At 54.5% G+C, this 17894-nt stretch overlaps 1 protein-coding gene across 3 annotated transcripts; it reads right to left on the bottom strand.

Annotated features, from left to right (window-relative positions):
* Positions 1-801: 801 nt before the first annotated feature.
* GPRIN2 (G protein regulated inducer of neurite outgrowth 2) lies at positions 802-16860 on the bottom strand. Of its 3 annotated transcripts, none has more exons than XM_086680202.1 (2): positions 16760-16860; positions 802-2520 (listed from the first exon to the last, which is right to left on the bottom strand). In XM_086680202.1, the coding sequence occupies exon 2, from the start codon at positions 2513-2515 to the stop codon at positions 1142-1144; it is 1374 nt and encodes a 457-aa protein (XP_086536328.1). In that variant the 5' UTR covers positions 2516-2520; positions 16760-16860; the 3' UTR covers positions 802-1141. The 3 variants fall into 3 exon arrangements, with proteins under 3 accessions (XP_086536328.1, XP_086536327.1, XP_086536329.1); XM_086680201.1 differs by lacking the exon at positions 16760-16860 and adding an exon at positions 8093-8294; XM_086680203.1 differs by lacking the exon at positions 16760-16860 and adding an exon at positions 8077-8276.
* Positions 16861-17894: the final 1034 nt, after the last annotated feature.

Below are 17894 nucleotides of genomic sequence, written 5' to 3'. Positions count from 1 at the left end.
ATGGGCAGGGCTGGGAGGACAGGCTCACAGGCCTCCCAGCTCCCCACGGCCTCACAGCTCTGGCCATTTCCCACCAGGTGAAAAACCCCACCCCAGGCTCCTTCCCTCCTCCTATCCATTTCTGCCTTCTCTCCTTCCAAGAACCACACTGGCCAGGAATAAGTCCTTAAGCCAAAGGAATGAGGTGATAATGGTGTCGTTTCAGGCACTGCAACGTATTTGGGGACAAGTGGCCACGTTTTCTCCCCTTCCTGAGGCCAGCCCCTGACCCGATGACCAACAAGGAGGGCTGGCTCTTAGCAGCAGCCCCAGGCCCTTCTGGGATGCCTGGTGCCCTGGTACGGATGTAGACCCCGCCTCCTCAACCCTGTCAGCTCAGTGAGGGTGCAGACAGCCCATCTCATTCCCCAAGGATTCCACAGAACCTAGCACAGGATACAGACTCAATAAATCCTTCTGGTTCATGACTACACTGCACTGACCACCAATGTGCTGCGGGAAAGCAGCCCAGGCTTCAGCCAGCCCTGGCTCTGAAACTCAGCCCACCACCTCCAGCAGTCCAACGGGCATGTCAGCCATGGCCTTGCCAAATGCCTGTGGTTTCACCCATAAATCAGGGCAAAGAGGCAAAGACTCAACAAGGGAAGGTGACAAGCATAGTGTGCGGCACATAGGAGGTCTTAAACAGTGTCGGTGGCCATCCCCAAAGACCCAGCCAGTCCCTGTGTCACGTGGGGCCCCAACTTTCATGTCAGGAATTGGTTGTATCTGAGCCCTGCTTTAAAATACAGCCACCAAGAGTCCCAGGGGAAATCATGGAAGAGTTCTGAGGAGACACTAAACAGAACATCGAGAATTTTTACAGAAAAATCAGGATCTCCCTTATGCACAGTGCTGAAAGTCTGTCCCAAAGTTCAGAGCCTGGACGTGCAGGGATGTGGCTCTCAGGAATGAAGCCCTTAAAAACCAGCCCAGCTGCAAGGAGCAGGAAGTCCCCAGGCTGCAGTCCTGTGCCCTGCGGTCAGCCAACAGCAGAGACACATCCACGGCTGCCAGGAGGTCCAAGGAGCCCGGGGCCCCCACTGTCCCTGGCCTGGGGCTGAGTCCACGGGCCCAGGATAGCTCTGAGGGCCACAGCTCCTCACTCGGGAGCTGCACTGGAGCAGCCGCAGCAGCTGGGGCGCCTCAAGGACTGCATGACAGCACGCAGAGGCCCCCTCCGGCCCTCCGCAGACAGGCTGTCCTCGCTGGTGGGTGCCCGCTGCAGCTGCTCAAACTGCATCTCCAGATGCTTCTGGATGGCCACGCCAAGTACCTCAGGGTCCACTGCAGCTCCATACACCTCCCAGGTCATGCCCTCAGCATCCCATCGCACATCCCGCACAGGGGATGGTGCCTCCTCCAGGTCAGACCCCAGAGTTACCTCCGGGAATGTGTGCAGGGCCACGGGGGCTTCCAGGGGTGGGCTGGTGGCCACAGCCTTGCAAACCGCCATGGGGGCTGCCTGTACACCAGCATCCTGGGCTGACAGAGAGGATGCCAACACAGGGGCCAAGTCACTGGCTGAGGTCATGGTCCATACATCCTTGGTCCTGGTACCAGGCTCCGTGACCAACCCGGTGGGACCCCAATGGTGGGCACAGCAGTGGGAATGCCCAGGGAGCCCCCCAGGCAACCTGCACTGGAACCTCACCGCATGCTGAGCCTGCAGCCCAGACTCACTTACCGATGCCACTAGTTTGGGAAAGGTCAGGATCCCCGGGGCTGGCAGGGCATGACAGCAGCCACCGGTCCCCACCTCTCTCATATTGCAGAGGAGAGTTGCTGGGGACAGGGCATGGCAGGAGGTCGTGGCTGGCTGCCCAGTGGCTTTGGGCCCAGCCTGGGGGCTGCTGCTGTGGGTGGTTGTCCCTCCCAGGTCTAGTGGCGTCACCCACACCTGACTGTCTCCCAGTGTCCAGGCTGAGTTCGAAGTCCCTTCCTCTGGAGCCAGGTCCCTCTCTAGGCCTGCAGGGGCCCGGCCTCCCTGGCCAGAAGTACTACTGGGCTGCAGCTGAGCCCTGTGGACCGGTGAGCTGCCAAGGGCCGAGCAGCTGAGGCTGGCTTTATGGGCACCACTGTGGCCCCGGGTCTGGGTGCTGCGCACCAGGTCCGAGTGGCTCCTCTGCATGGCAGCAGCACCGGGGGCCCTCAGGCGACCCAGGTCACCACCACCCACGGTAGACACATTGCCCACAGTGCTGCTCCGCCAGTGGCCCACAGCACGGGGCCGGGGCCGGGGGCTGGAGGCCTGCGTCTGCTCCGTGCTCTCAGCGTGGTGCTCCTCTTCCTCCGGGACCTGTGGACTGGCGCTGGCCTCGCCTGGCTGGGCCTGCCATACAGTGCTGCTGGCACTCTTGCGGAGCTCTGGTCTCTGCCCCTGGCCTTCCAACAGGCTGGAAGAGCTCCGGGACAGGGGCTGCGGGCAGGGACTCTGGGGTGGCCGGGCACCCTGGCCAGGGCGGCTGGTGCTCATGATGCCTGCAGGAGAGAGAGGGAGGGAAGGGAGTTGAGTGGACTCCGCTCTGGGCTCACACGGTACAAGGCACACAGCAGGGCATAGCTTCAGCGCTAGCCTGGATGATGGCTCGGAGCCAGGAGCCAAACAGTGACAGGACACCAGACACTCCAAATCAAGATTATCACACATCATACACAATATGACACTGCAAATATCTAATAACCGGTACCAAGTGATTAGAACCAGCCCTAGGGTAGGGTCCTGGATTATGTGGAGGGAGGAGAATCCAGGGGAGAGGCCAAGGCTGCCAGGACACTGGGGGCGGGCGCTTTGGGACAATAACTCTTAGTCAACCAGCACAGGAGTATCGCAGTATTTTAATAACCAGTAAAGCTTGACTGGCAAATACGAGCTGGGTTCCTCCCAGAACTGTCCGTATCCATCTTGCTTTGGACTGGGGCCTCCCGGGTACAGAGTTGTCGTTCAAAAGAGGTTTGTGAGATAAATGAACAATGAATAGAGGGCACACAGAGGACACGCCCTGGGTTCTCCCCTGGCCCCCTCCCCACCCTCTCAGGCCTAGCCTGGTTGGGCGATCATGTCTCTGGGACTCAGTCTTGGCAGCTGTGAAGGGGAAGGGGTTTTCTGACTCCCTTGTCTGGCTCCAGGGTAGGGAGAGACCCCACGCACCAGCCCTTTACACACAGGACACTAGGCAAATGCTCACTCATTCCACAGCCATCTTCAGAGCACACAATGCATGCCTGGCCCTGGAGTTAGGGGACATGGAACTAAGATCCTGTGCCTCCAAGAATGTGGTCTAATATCACCAATCGGAAACGCCCTCCATCAAATTTAAATGCCCTCTTGCCAAGTGTGCTTGCACCCACCTTGCCTCCCTCCTTCCCTGCCTTTCCTGTCTCTTCCCAGCCACACAGACCCCTCTGGACCTGCTCACTGACTCTGGCCCTTCAACATCAGCACCTCCTCCCAGAGAAGCTCTCCCAGGCTGGGCCGGCTCCATCTCTGGTTGAGCACTGTCTTGCCTGGATGCAATAACCTGGCCACCCCACCAATCCGAAGCTGTCAAAGCAGGCCTGCACCCTGTCCCCCTCTATCTGTCCAGCACCTAGCGCTGCCCTGGCACACAGCTGGCCCTCAGAGAATGTCTGCCACGTGCCTGGCCGAGAGAACAAGAGAATATAAGAGTAAACCCACAGAGGAAAGTGCTGAGCACCAAAAACGGGGTCTGAGAAAGGGCATTTCCAGGAGAGCTCACTTTGTGTGACGGATCAGGAAAGGCCTCCTGGAGGTCGGGCCTGGAGAGAGAGGAAGGAGAGGTGCCGGGAGAGGAGGAACAGGATGAGCAGAAGGCAGGAGGCACATGAGGGGAGCAGGGGGCTGAAAGCCGGGCAGGGCCCGACAGGGAGGAAGTGGGGTCAGGGCATGTGGGCCAGCCTGGCCCTGGCTGAAGCTGTGAATGAGGAATATCTCCCAGAGACTCCCTGCCAGGCAGGACCAGCTGCAGAAACAGGGGGGGGGGGAAGAAGCAACAGCCGCAGTTTGGGCAATCCCGGTCCTGCCCTTCCACCCCCGGGGCTGATAAGAACCGCCAGGAAACAAGCCACCTTGACCAGGGGAGCAAGGCCACCTGAAAGGGAATTCGGAAAGGGCTCTCGGAAACTCCGTTTCTGTATAATGACAAACTTCTTCTGCCCCAGCACTCAGGAGACAGCTGCTGGCTATTCAAGCCAACAGTGAGGATGCTTCTGGAGCTGCAGTCCCCTGAGAGCTCGAGGCCTGCTGTGGAGTCCAGTTCAGCACAGCTTCTGGGCCGATGGAAAGATCTGCACTGTCCGATTAGATCAGCACTGGCCACATGTGGCTACTGAGCACCTGACAGACGGCAAGTGTGACTGAGAAACTGGCTTTCTAATTTTACTTAAATTGAAGCAATTTAAATGGAAATGGCCACATGTGCCTAATGACTACCATACTGGACCGTGCAGCTCTAGACACAGCTCCTGCCTGGACAGGGGTGTCCCATCCCTGCTGCTCCTTGGGGCTGAAGCCAGACTGGTCCCTGGAACAGCCAAGAAAAGGATGAGTAGCCAAGAGAGGACTAGAACCCAGTCCCTATTCTCAAGGAGCTCTAAGATGGATGTATAAAGGGCAACAAAGCCATTAACCATCACAGTGATGATAATAACAGCTCCCAGTACCTACTCACCTTGTGCCAGGCATGTGCCACATCCTTTGACACACTGTCTCATTTAAGTGTCAGAGCAGGCTCATGAGATACATCAACCCCATTCTACAGATGAAGAGGCCAAAGCTTAGAGAGGTTTACTGACTTGCCCATAGGCACAGTGAGTGCTAAGTCAGGAAGCAAACCCAGGAGTGCCTGAGGTTCTCTGTGCCCACTCTGAGCACTGTGCAGACCTGCACTGTGGCCATCTTTTTACTTGTCTGTTGCCCTGACTCAGCTGAAGCCCCAGCACCCAACACAGCATCTGGCACTTGCAGTGGCTTCCATGACATGCCAGTGGGACTGGCTGAGTCCCGACTCAGTCCATGACTGAATGAGTGGGAACAAAGCCTGGACCCCCACCCACCTGGAGTCAGGAGAGCAGGGGATATACCTGCTAGCTGGGAAAGCTGTGGTCACCAGCAGCTCCAGGCAGGCGACAAGCACCCAGCTACAGGTCCAAGAACACCAAGAAAGCCCTATCTGGACAGCCTACACAGCCGCTGGCTGAACCCCACCTACCCCAAACCCTCCTAGGGAGCAGGGCCATAAAGAGCCAGGCCAGGCCCTGCCCCCTGCCCTGAGGAAACAGGTGGGATGAGGCTGGGGGTGCCCTCAGACCCCCCCCAGGGGCTAGTGAGAAGCCACCAGTGACAAGGGTCCCACTGTCCCTGCCTCACCAGATGGCTGTCCAGTGACCAGGACTAGCCATGACCCAGAGAGAGCAGTGATCACAGAGACCCCAGTTGGGTGGGTATCTGTGGCTTCCCCTCCTCACCTCACCTCCACAAGTGGCAGGTGACAAATCTGAGGCCCAGAGCAGCTCAGAAATTTCAGAGAGCCCACAGCTGAACCCCAACAGGATATTTCTCCTACCATCTGGCCTTCCCAGCTCTGAAGAAGGGAAGTACTCTGAGGAACGCCACTCAAGTCATCCCAGGGAAAGGAGGTTTCCCACACCCCCTATCACTAAGAACAGGGGCCTCCAGGGAGTGAGGGGAGCTGACCAAATGACCTTGGGAGTTGTTAGTAAGCAGGAGGGACAGGGGTCTGCTTCTAACGCTGACTCTTCCCCTTCCTGTGAAAGCACCCGCAGGTGCACACCACCCTCCCTGAGCCTCAGTTCCCCAGTCTACAGAACGGAAGTAAGTCTCCACTGCAAGGTTGCTGTGAATCCTAATATGATGGAACAGCAATTGCTAATAATAACCTTCTCTTTCCTCCTCCCATCAGGAGTGGCCTGTGCTCAAGGTATCACAGAGACTAGTACTGGTGGACAGAAAGGCCTTTTTAGGAAGCCACTGAGACACCCAACAGGTTAGCCCAGTCTTGCTTCCCAACCCTTCCTGTCTTCGTCTCATCCTAGAACCCAGTCACCACCCGTGTCCCCAGGTCTCCATCACCATACGAAGCTTCCCAAGCCTTACTTTGGGAGGATACACATGCACATGCTTACACATGCGTGCACGCAGACACACACATATGGACACACACAAGTGTGGAGTCTGCCTTCCAGCTGGCTTGAGTGGCATGCCCACCTGCCTTACAAATCATCTAAAAGGCTCTGGGTTCACCCCAAAGAGACCCTAGGAAGATGTTTTAGCACCAGATAAATGACAGGTACGTGGAGGTAGCCAAGACCCCTGGTGTTCTTTGACACCTTATTGTTCTCTCTCCTGCCCCATTTGATGCCAAAGTTGCAATGTGGCCGTGCCTTGTGGCCAATACAGGACTCTCCTGGTGCCTCAGTTCTGCTGGTCAGTAAATGGAAGAACAGCCAGTTTCACAAGCAGCAATCAACCAATGTTATTTTGAGTAAAACCTCCCAGTTCTGCAGAAACTTTCAAACTGGCCCAACCAAAGAAACTGTTAGGTTGACTTGGTCAGAGATTCTAGCTCCCACCATATCACCCAGGCCTTTTAGGGTGTGCCCAGGGGGACCACCAAAGCCACTGCAAGCAGGCCTTGTCTCAGACCACACTGTGGCATCCATATACATCTCTTGTTAAGCGACAGGCATTTGGATGATGACTTCTGCTTCCAGCAAAACCAAAACCGGAAAAGCAAATCCAGGTGGTCAGGAGGGGAAAACGGCTCCAATGTTAAAATATGGACTTTAACCCTCAGGGACCAGGTAGGGCACCACACAAAATCCTCATTGGATAGTGGGGGCATGGCAACCTCCAGCAGGTGGTCTGGTCCATCCCAGCGGCAAAAGGGGGCCTGACGGGACCACTCAAGGCCAAAGTTGGGCAATGCAGCAAGAAGCATTCCTGAGCTACCAAGTAGGACTGTTTGAAGGGGACAAAACCTGCTCACCACAGAGAAGACGAAGGGGCCTTAAGTACAAAATGCCCAGGTCACAAGTTGTGCCAGTAAAGGGTTCTGGGATAACTGTGAGGCAAAGGCCCAAAGGACCCCGCTCTGCTCACTAGAGAGAGGCCAAGGCCCCCACCAGCCCCAGACCTTTCTCCCCTGAGGAGGATTTGCCCACACTTCCCAAGTGGTGTCTGGGGTGGAGAAGGTAAGCCTCCAGGCCCAGGTGCCCCAAAACAAAGGCAGCCCGGGGAAGCTAGTGTCTCCCTACCTGCATGCTCCCAGGCACCCGTGCACCCATGCACTAGCATGGGCCGGAGCCCCACCCGTGGCCACATCAGAGGCCGACGCACAGGCCCGTTTACTGTGGGAGCCGGCAGGAAACAGCATCTCCACGGCTGCACGCCAACCGTGCAGGCCGCCTCTGGCTGTGGGGCCAAAGGCCTGAACACACCACACCATACACTCTCCCAGGACAGGGTTCCCTTCCCCGCCCCTCCACACCAAGCCCACCCGACTCGGGGAGAAGGTCCTCAACACAATCCCCCAAACTAGGCTACAGATCTTCCCAGGAGCTAAGGCAATGACTGAGGGAAGATGAGGCTGTGGGGCAATGGGGTAGGGATGGAGGGCAGAAGGAAGGAGAGGGAAGGGAGGTCTGGGGCTGGGGACAGCAGGGAAGGGTGGAGAGAGGGGTGGGGGTGGAAAAGGGAGGAGGAATGGGAGGGGACGGCGACAGCAGCGGGGGTGGAGGCAGAAGACGACGGGGTCCTAGGCAGAGGACTGGAAATGGGAGGATGGGCAGACGAGACGTGGAAGAGGGGATGGGATAGGCAATGAGAGGAGAGATAAGAGGAGGGACGCGGCCATGGGGGGCGCTGAGCACTAGGCGGGGCCTGGGATGCGGAGGGTCTGAGTGCACGACGAGGTGAGGAGTGGGGTTCTGGGGCGCAGGAAAGGAAGGCGCCGCCCATCCCACCACCCTCCCCTACCCCCCACCGCGGGCACGCACACAGCCGGCCTCTCACCCACTCGCCCGCCCGGAGCCGCGCAGGCCCGCGGAAGCGCTGCTCCTGCGGCCGCCACAGGTGCCCGGCGCAGCGGCCCAAGATGGAGCCGGAGCCGGACCCGGCCCGGGCCGAAGACGCCACCCGCCGCCGCCCGCCTGGCCCGCGGAACCAGCGTCGGGGTGGCGCCCGGGGGCGGCTAGGGGACCCGGGAGGAGGGGCGGATGGGGGGGGCGGCGGTCCTGCTCACCTGGGCCCGCCCCCGCGCTTCAACGCCCGCGTAGGCGTCCCGGCCCCGCCCCCTGCCCGCGGCCACGCCCCCGGACACGATCCACCCCGCCCCCACGGCCCCTCCGCTCCCCGCACTGCCCCTAGCCCACTGCGCCGGAGCCCCACCCCTCTGTCCACGAGCCCCCGGTCCTCCCTCCCGTGCTCAGGACATGTCCCCACTGTCCCGTCTCTGCGGCCCCGCCCCCACCACGATCCCTTGTTTCACCGGGCTGCCCAAAAACCCCCCAAGATACCCATCTTCCCGACCTGCCCCCACCCCGCGAGTCTTACAGCCTTGGCTCCCCACAGCCTTCCAGCCCCCGACCCAGCCCCCAAGTACACTTCCTCATTGCCTCGCCCCCTCGATCTCTGTTTACCTTCACCACACCCCTCACCGAAGTCCACAGGTCCTCCGTCGACCCCCTTCCTCACGGCCCAGCCCCGTGTCCTTCGTCATCCTGGCCCCGCCCTTCACAAGTTTCCGGCCTCTGACCCCACCTTCGAGGCCCCATTGCTCCAGGGCCACCCACCCTCGGATACCAAGCCGGGTCCCCCATAGTGCCGCCGCTATGCACCCCGTTCTCCAAGACTGAACTCCACGGTCCCATCCTCCCAGATCCACATTCGCGGACTCCAAGACTGACCCCGGTCTTTTGAGCTCCGCCTGCACGGCCCCTCCACGCAGCTAGCCTTGTCCCCAGAGCCCTCTGCCCAGCTCCCAGAAGCCCAGCCTGGTAGACTCCATTTCCAGGATTGCGTCCCTGGCCCCGTCCCCAAAGCCTGTATTTTCCCACCCTTTTCTCCCCGCCCGTGTCCCCATCCCCACCTTTGCCCCCCAACCCAACCTCACTCCAGGCATTCAGTCGCCAGCCCGGCCGCCATGGACCCCAACAGCTGGCAGGTGCAATGACCGTGAGTGAGAAGGTGAGTCAACCCCACCCAAGCCCACACCCCATCTTGCAGCTTCCTCTAGCTGGCAGTATGCCCTCCCACCGTCCCTCCCTCCCTCCCTCCCTCCCAGCCTCTCTGCCCCGCTCCAGAAAGCATCCAGGCCCTGGGAACACCTGGTTTTGCCTCCGTTCCCTCTATGTCCCCCAGTATCTGGCCGAGCTTGGGGTTCACAGACTCACAACAGGTAGCCCCCCACACAGGCCTGCCCATGACACCTTCTGCTCTTGAGCGGTTCCTGCCACCCACCCCCAGAGCCACACAGTAAGAAGAGTGTGACCTGTCTCAGGGACCCAGTCTCTGAGAATTGGGTCCCAATGTTGTATCCAACTCCAGGAACCCCTGATTTGCTTGCCCAACCTCTTGCTGAGGGGGTCTGCATCCCTTTGGTCCATTGCCCCCAGAAGCCAATGCCTCTCTGCTCCCCCTCCAGTTTGGGAAGACCCCGGACCCCAGCCTCACCTTTCCAGCCTCTCCCAGCCCTGTTCTGAGGCCAGAGCATCAGGAGAGGGTCAGCAGAAAGCCCCTCAGCCCCTGGATTGAGGTGGAGAGTAGAAAGCCGAGGCAGGAAGGTGCACCATTCACTACCCTTCCCCCAGCCCCTAGCCTGGCACCTAGTCCAGAACAGGGGTGTGCAGCTCTATGCAACAGGTGTGGCTGGTACCTCACACCCAGCTGCCCCCACCCCACGCCACCCCGGGTATATTCCCTGCATGCAGGACCCCTCCCAGCCTCAGTATCCCTGTCTGTAGTTCTGAACTGCCCCTCATCAGATTATTTCATGGACCAAAGGAGACAATGATACCACCCTGTCACACACAGCCTTTGGGCCCACAGGTCATACCCTCACACTTTTCCACCTGGCTTTTAACGCAAGCATCCTTGCCTCCCCAGGCTCCTCCTCTCTGACCTGGAATCCTGCTGCTTAGGGCCTGGCTGGAAGCCTTGGCCCTACCTCCTCTGCTCCTCTCACCACGGTCAGTTACAGCTTCCAGTCAGGGCTCACTCACTGGTGGAGTCGGTGACATTCTGCTCAGGAAGACTCAGACTGCCCTAAGCTCCCCTTTCCAGTGGGGTCTTAGAGCATTGACCCAGAGTCTCGCACAGAGCTATGGAGGGGGCAGTAAGCACTGAGGGGTAACAGGAATGTCCAAGTGGAGGCCCCAGGCCCTGTCCTCCCACCACACACAGATGGGCAGAGGGATCTTGCCCAAAGGAGGCAAATGGGAGATTTGTTTGGTGAGGTCACCAACCCGCTCCTGCTCCCGCCTAGCAATTAGGGCACCTCCTTTCATATCTCAGGAATCTTACTCATATTCCCCATTTAGGGAAATAAGCTGAGCCCCAAGAAGGGATGAGCTGCCTGGGGTTACACTGAGAATTGGTGCCAGTCCCTGGGACTTCCTGCTCCCTGGTTATATGAGAGCCATCTGAGAACCTCAAGACGGATGTTTCAGGGAGGTGGCTCGGAGTTGGGTGTCCATCTGCAGGTGCAACCTGGCTGGACCTGCCACCGGGGTCTCTGAGAATCACCCTGGCCTTGGCATCTTGGCCAGCTGGTCCTCTTCTCCCAATTGTGGCTTGGCCAAGAAGCTTCTCTGGCTGCGGTGGCTGCCCAGGGAGAGTCAGCCATGAATTGCAATCCTAACCGCCCCCACATATTCACTTGCTCTGCGATCCCACACCCAGGCAAAACTGTTCACCTTTCTGGGCATCGGTTTCCTCATCTGCACAGTGACAGTAATTGTACCTCCTCCCAGGGTTGTGGGAGAGACAGGGTTTGTGAAAGTATTCTGCAGAATGCTCTTGCTGTCGTCAACATTTATCAAGCTCCTCCTGTGTCAGGTTCAGGAGATAAAAAGCCAGGACTACATGGTGTGGAACAGGAGTGGGGTTTGTTGACTGCTTTAGTAGAGAGGGGAGGCTCTGGTTTAGGACCCCATGGGCCAAGTGCCATTTCCTGAGACTTGGAATCTGGCAGAAAAGAAGCAAGTATGGCGTACTCAGGAGTTCTGTGGGGGTATGGGCGACACCAGGTGGAGAGGCGAGTTGCACATGAGGAACTGGAGTCTCCCAGAAGGTCTGGGCATCATGGGCACAGGGGTCCCTGAAGCCACAGGAGTGGGTAAGGTCTTCAGGAAGAGTGTAGCAAGAGCACCTAGGACCCAGCTATGAGTAACCAGGTAGCAAAGAACTGAGAAGCAGCAGCCAGAAAGGAAAGAGGGAAACTGGGACACTGCTGTGACATGGGGCACTTAGAGCAAGCAGCTTCAGCAAGGTGCTGGAGGCAGAACCCAAGGAGTGCACTGAGGGAGGAGTCAGAGGGGAAAACTCTTTTCAGCAGAGCCATAAAAGGGAGAAGAAAAGAAAGGTATTACCTGGGAAGGGATATGGGGTCATGAGAGAGATTTGGGGGACTTGGTTATGGGGTTTTTTTTTCTGGTTTGCTTTTTAATACGCTGCATCATGGAATAGGATTCCTTGATTCCAAGCAACACGGAATAACTCAGGCTAAGTTGGACACAAAGGGAAGGTGTTGGGAGACTGCAGGGAGCTCAGAATGGAATCTAATGTGGAGAGCTAGCCTTGGTCCTTTAGGATGGGAGCCAAGTGACTCCAGACCTCAACAACAGGAGCCACGCCACAGTCTTGCCCTGTCATCGCCACAGAAGGAAGGATTCTGGTTGTTTGTCCTTTGCCTCTCAGCTCAAGATTCAAAGTCTCAGGGAAGCAGGAGCTCTTTTGGGCGAGCCATGGCCATATGCCTTCTATCCTTGGACGATAGAGGAATACCTGTCTGAGTGTATCTCTAGGAGTACCTGCAGCCTACCAGGATATTTTCCCCCAGACAGCGCAATGGAGTCCAGGTCACCAGACAGACCCACTGCACGTTGTAACAAACTGAGCACGCTTGACAGTGGAGGGGGGGGCAAGGTGGTGATGGTAAAGGAGCCATAAAGAGGGAGCAGATGAAGAGGTGGAAAGAGTGGGAGCCGCTGCTGGTATAAGGTCTCTAGGTAACCGGAAAGCAAGCAGAAATGACAGGGGTAGTACCTAGGTAGGTTACTAGGCTTGGAAATCTAAGTTTGATGGTTTCCATCTTCTCTGGGAAAGAACAGGCAAGCTCTTGTTCTGAGACAGAAAGGGGAAGATGGAAGATCGGAAGGGGTGAGAAGAGCAGAGGAGGTATGAAATAGAGATTGCAGAGAGGGGACGAGCCTCTGTGGGCCAAAGAAAGCAGTAGAAGATTGCCAGGCAATACTGGGGCCCAAGCAAGATTCGTGACTAGCACTAATATCCCCCAGAAAGAATCATCAAAGAAAAACAAATTCTAATCAGGACTCACAGTTGTAAGGGTGAAAAACGGAGTCGAAGACCACAGCATTTTAGAAGCTGGTGGCCAGAAGGATACAGCTGAGCCAGCTGGCCCTTCTGCCATCAGTGGTGGAGACGTTGGCTTACCAAGAGTCAGCTGAGTTCATATCCAAGTTACTCCAACTGTACATGCTGTCATTATGCAATTACATAAATAATTAAATCTAATTCAATTAAATAGCACATGAATGGATGGACTATGCATAGAAGAAGAAAGTTCTGTTCCTATGAAAACTAGGTTAAATGCTTTGGAAAGTGAGTCACAAAAACTGCTGTCAGTCGAGTGTGGGAAGGGCAACTTGAAACAGAACAGGAGGAAAACCATAACAATCTAGAAAATTCTTGAATCGGATTGCTTCCCAGGTGTCTTGAAGTTGACTGACTTGCCTATGAACCAATCATTTATTAGACCTGAACGCTGGATAAGAGGGCTAATCCTGTATAGTTTAGGCAAATAAGAGAATTTTTTGAATACAGCTTCAGGCAATTGCTGAAGTCAAAGACTCAAATGATGTGGGCAGGGCCCTCCATCACCTACTCCTTCCCCCTGATTCACTCTGGATTAGATTCATTCCTTTTTTAAAAATTTTTTAAGTTTATTTATTTATTTAGAGAGAGAGAGAAAGACAGCACGAGCGAGGTAGGAGCAGAGAGAGAGAATCCCAAGCAGGCTCTGTACTGCCAGCACAGAGCCCAACGCAAGGTTCGAAACCACGAACCGCGAGATTTTGACCCGAGCTGAAATCAGTCAGACACTCACCCAACTGAGCCACCCAGGCACCCCACTCTGGGTTAGATTCATTCCTACATAGACTCTCTCCTCTTGTGAAACAAGAAAGCCAGCAGCCCCAAATCTACGTCCTCACATCTCTGGATCCACAAACCGAATCTTACTGACCCTGCCTGACAATCCCGGGCCAGAGGGAAAGAGCTCTTTGATTGGCCAGCCTGTGTCATGCACTCTTCCCAGGACAGTGGGGGCACTGTCCTACAACTGGCAGCCCCTCAAGGGTCACAGAGAGTGGTGGGCCGGCAAGATGCGCTTGCCAGACTACAGGGAAAGTGACACTGAGCTGTCCCAAAGCGCAGATGACCACGGGCAGCAGGGTCTCTGGGAGTCTCAGAAAAGGAGCCACTGGGAGCCCAAATGTGTCAGTGTGTCTTCAATGCCTAAGGAAGGGAGAGCGTTGACTAAATTCAACAGTGTCTGTTTTTCAGACAAGAAAATCCCTACAGTATGAGAGATTCCTGTACCCTTAAGATCCATGAGTGAAAAGACTGTGTCTTTTTGTCTGACAAAAGACACTGACTTCCCAGGACCTGTCATATAATAGATGCTGAAAGAAAGGGAGGGAGGGAAGAAGGAGGGGGGAAAGTAAGGGAGGGAGGGAGGAACTAGTTTACCAAGATATACCTATTACCTATTACCTGTTAATTACCACCTCAGTTTCATCCACAAACATTTTACTGAGTCCCTAGTAAGTGCCAGTCCTACATGATGAGCTGGGAAGGCAGGCTGTATCAGAGGTGCCTTGACCTCAGAGACTGTGTGATGGGGCATTCAGGGACAGCCTTGATAGACACACAGACAATTAGATCAGAGTGGTAAAAGGAGACAGATGGGGCTGGGGCACACAGAGAAGAGGCCCTGTGGTAGACATCTGTTACTTTTTAGCTCCCCACAGTCCACAACCCCGCTTCATTTAAGGGATCACCCACTACAGAGACTGCCAGTCGTCCCCCAGTACTTATTCTCCCCTTCTGTAGGCATAGAACTGCTCTAGCCGGGAACATGCCCGCCCAGAGTGGAGAGCACATTCGTCAGACACCGTGCAGCAAGGCATGCTGTGTGACTGACTGGGCTCTGTCCAGTGAGATGTTAGCAGAAGTGATGCATGAAGTTTCAGGGATGTGCCCCTCAGCAAGAATGTGCTTCGTTCTTTCTCTCTCCCCTGGTTGTCATGAAGTCAATATTGCTAGGCAATATCATCATGCAAGATTTGTGACCAGCAGTAATATCCCCCAGAAAGAACCATCAAGGAAAACCTAGTTTTAATTCTGACTTACAGTTGCAAGAGAGAAAAAAAGAGAGTCAAAGGCCACAGTATTCTGGATGCTGGTGGCAGGAGGATACAGTCTAGGTGGCCAGGACTTCTGTTCTCAGGAGTCAAGTCAACTGGGGTTAGGCCAGTTTGGACCATTCAGATGAGGGCAAGGCCCCAGAGACATCACTACAACAGGATAGAAGGGCCTAAATCTCAAAACTATACAGTTGTCTATCAGCCCTGGACCATTTATGACCGAGCTTTGCATGAAAGAGAAATTAGCCTGTAGTCTATTTTAAGCTGCCGTTTGGAGTGAGGCTCTCCTACCGAAAGAAAGCTTATATACTAATTGAGACAGAATTTTGTGCCTGGAAGAGAGGTACACGAGGTAACAAAACTTCAAATGTGTTCTCAACACATAGATGTTGTAGGCTGGAAAGCTGGAAACCCTTGCTGTAACATGCTGAAGCAGCTGATAAACTGATTCCTCGCGTACCCTGGAAAGTCGTCTGTAGCTGTAAGAACACGGTGGAATATTTTACAGTACTTGTGTCTGCTGCCTGCATCTTGCCACTCTCAGCAAAGCCCTACGTGAGCCAGAAGAAGTTGACCAGAGCTAGCCAGCATGCTGGCAGAGATGGGAGGGAATGCAGGGGGGCTAGGAGGAGCTCTCTTTCTATGACCACAACCTAAGTCTCAAAGTTTTCTGCAGTTGGAAACTTCAACTGCTTCTATACCCCAAACTGAAGCAGGTATAGAAGATGTTTTTGAAGTAGCATTAGCAGGAGACAAGACTATGGACACTAGTCTTTGTCAAGCACTTTGAGTTAAGAGTTCTCAGCCTGACAATGACAGCCAGCTCCACGGCAAAGACCAGACCAAGGATGTTGCCTTCCAATCTAAGCTGAACGTCTTTGCTGATGCAAGTTCAGAGGGAGGTGGTCAGGTGTCTGCTAAACGAAAGACCAGAGCTTTTAGGCTTAAATCTTAAATGTGTGCCCATGAGAACAGCGGGAAGCAAACAGGCAGAAAGCCAACTAAGATTTTGAGGGATGTGTATTACCAAAGAAAGCATGAGCCTGGCCAGTACAAAGCCTTCATTGTTGACTCCATAAAACAACCAACCTCCACAGGGTAATGTATGGAACTGTTGAATTACTATATTGTACACCGAAATATAACACTGTATGTTAACTAAGTGGAATTAAAATAAAAACTATTAAAAAAAACCCAGCCACCAACCTCTTGCCACCAAACCCATACCAGGAGGAAGTGGGCTGCATAACTGAATAGCCCCAAGAGGTGTACATCTTCAATGCCAGCTTTGGATTTGGCCACAGACGGTAGTAGACAAAGAGGGGACCACCAGGGCCCAGAGGGACAGTCATAGAGAAAGGGCTGTCATTCAAGGAATTTGCTCTACTCCCTGCCCAATTTCTGCCCAGCAGCCAACGAGTGGCTTCAGTGGGTTCCCATTTTTCCTTCATCTGGACAGGGGTTCCTACTGTGTTACCCTATTCTTACCTGTTGTATATTGGGTATGATGGGACGGTTTGTATATGAGTTTACAGGACACTGCACTATGATGAACCATACCCATACCTGGCACTGTGTAGTCCATGCCCAGATGCTAGTCTAAGAATTGTGTGCCTGCCCTGGATGCACTCAGGAGAGGGCATTCCAAACTTTGAAGAATGGGGGACACTGATATTTGGATGGCTAAAGGAATAGATTGCTATATAGACTGCTAACTGCCCCTAGTAGTCATGATCCCCTCATTTGTTTAAAGAATCCCTGCCTTTTACCTGGCAACAGGAAATCCAGGGGGAAAAGCTATATTTGGCCAAGCAACTGACCAGTAGACCTGAAGTGGGGAGAGGTGATGTCTTTAACCAGAAGTGGGGGGGGGGGTGCCCTCCTCTTTTCTCTTTTCTGTTTCCACTGGCTGGGTGGTAGAGATCGTGCAATATCTCAAACCACACAAATACACCATACTTGCGAGTACTGAATAAACAAGATAGGAAGAAATCTGGGCTCCCAGGCTGCTTACCTGCAGACAGGTGAGAGAGAAAGAAACTTGTCTTGCTTAAGCCAACCTTATGTGCAGTGTCTCTTCCAGCAGTTCAACCTATATTCTAAAAATTACTCACCCTCTCCTTTATGCCCATGTGCTTTGGGTGCGTCTCAGAAGAGGAGCATATGACTAGGCCCAAGCCAATCACTGTATCACATTACTCTGGCTCCAGAGATTGTTCAGGATAAGCATGTGTCCCACTTAGAGCCAATGATGTGCAATAAAGAATTTCTCTGGGAGTCCGAAGAAACTCACTCTTTTCCCTAAGGAGATGTGGGGACTGAAGCCACCACCTGACAAGGTAAAGATGTGAAGAAAAGCAATGTCCCAGGTGTATCATCTGAGCTTTGAATGAAGTTTAGGCTAAGACTAGTCTCATTCCCTGACTTCTCAACTAAGGAAGCCAATAATTATCCTTTTTATTTAAACTAGTTTTGGTTAAATTTCCATCCTTTCCTACCAAAATTAGCCTCAGTGATAGTCTTCAGCCAAGCCTTGGAGTATTATGGAGGCAACATGGAAGGCAACTGCCTGAGTTCAGTCTCATAAGGGAAGTCAGAGACCACTTGAAGTTTGCTTGGGAAAACACGGATCTGTTATAAGAATACATCTGAACGTTAATTGGGAAGTCTTTAGGAACTAGCAAGACAGATCCAGAAATATCCATTGTTGCATTGCTTTCTTCCTGGAGCCTGGGAGCACCATCTTCCTCCTGACTTTCCTCTGCTCCGTGCTCTCTGCCAACTAGTGCCCTCTACAGATGCAGAATTTCTGTTGCTTGAATACCTTGAATCACCAAGGCCCCAGCTCCTCCTGGTGGCATCTCTTAATGCATCCTTCTCACTCATCCTGCTAGCTGCCTCACTCCTGCCATTTCCCCCAACTCCCAGTTCAAACAAGAGAAAGCTGATAGACATAGGTCATCTTTCATGCCAAAGGAACACACAATTCCTGGCCAGCTGATGGATTCAGCACCTAGGTCAGGGGCCTCCTCCCACCCAAAGGTCACATGGTCTAAAACACGTCCACCTATTGGTTGTCCTCCCTGCTAGGGCTATAGGCATGGCAGGTACCACTACTGATGTGTCTTGCATGTCTACACAGAAATATT

The sequence above is a fragment of the Puma concolor genome, chromosome D2, assembly GCF_028749965.1.
Source record: "Puma concolor isolate L17-30 chromosome D2, mPumCon1.1.hap2, whole genome shotgun sequence".
Lineage (NCBI taxonomy): Eukaryota > Metazoa > Chordata > Mammalia > Carnivora > Felidae > Puma > Puma concolor.
Note: the sequence above shows the minus strand (reverse complement) of the source record. Positions and strands in the feature narration are given on the sequence as shown.

Bases quoted from the DNA above. Each gene is read 5' to 3' on its own strand.
- GPRIN2 (XM_086680202.1), bottom strand. From the start codon at position 2,515: ATGAGCACCAGCCGCCCTGGCCAGGGTGCCCGGCCACCCCAGAGTCCC.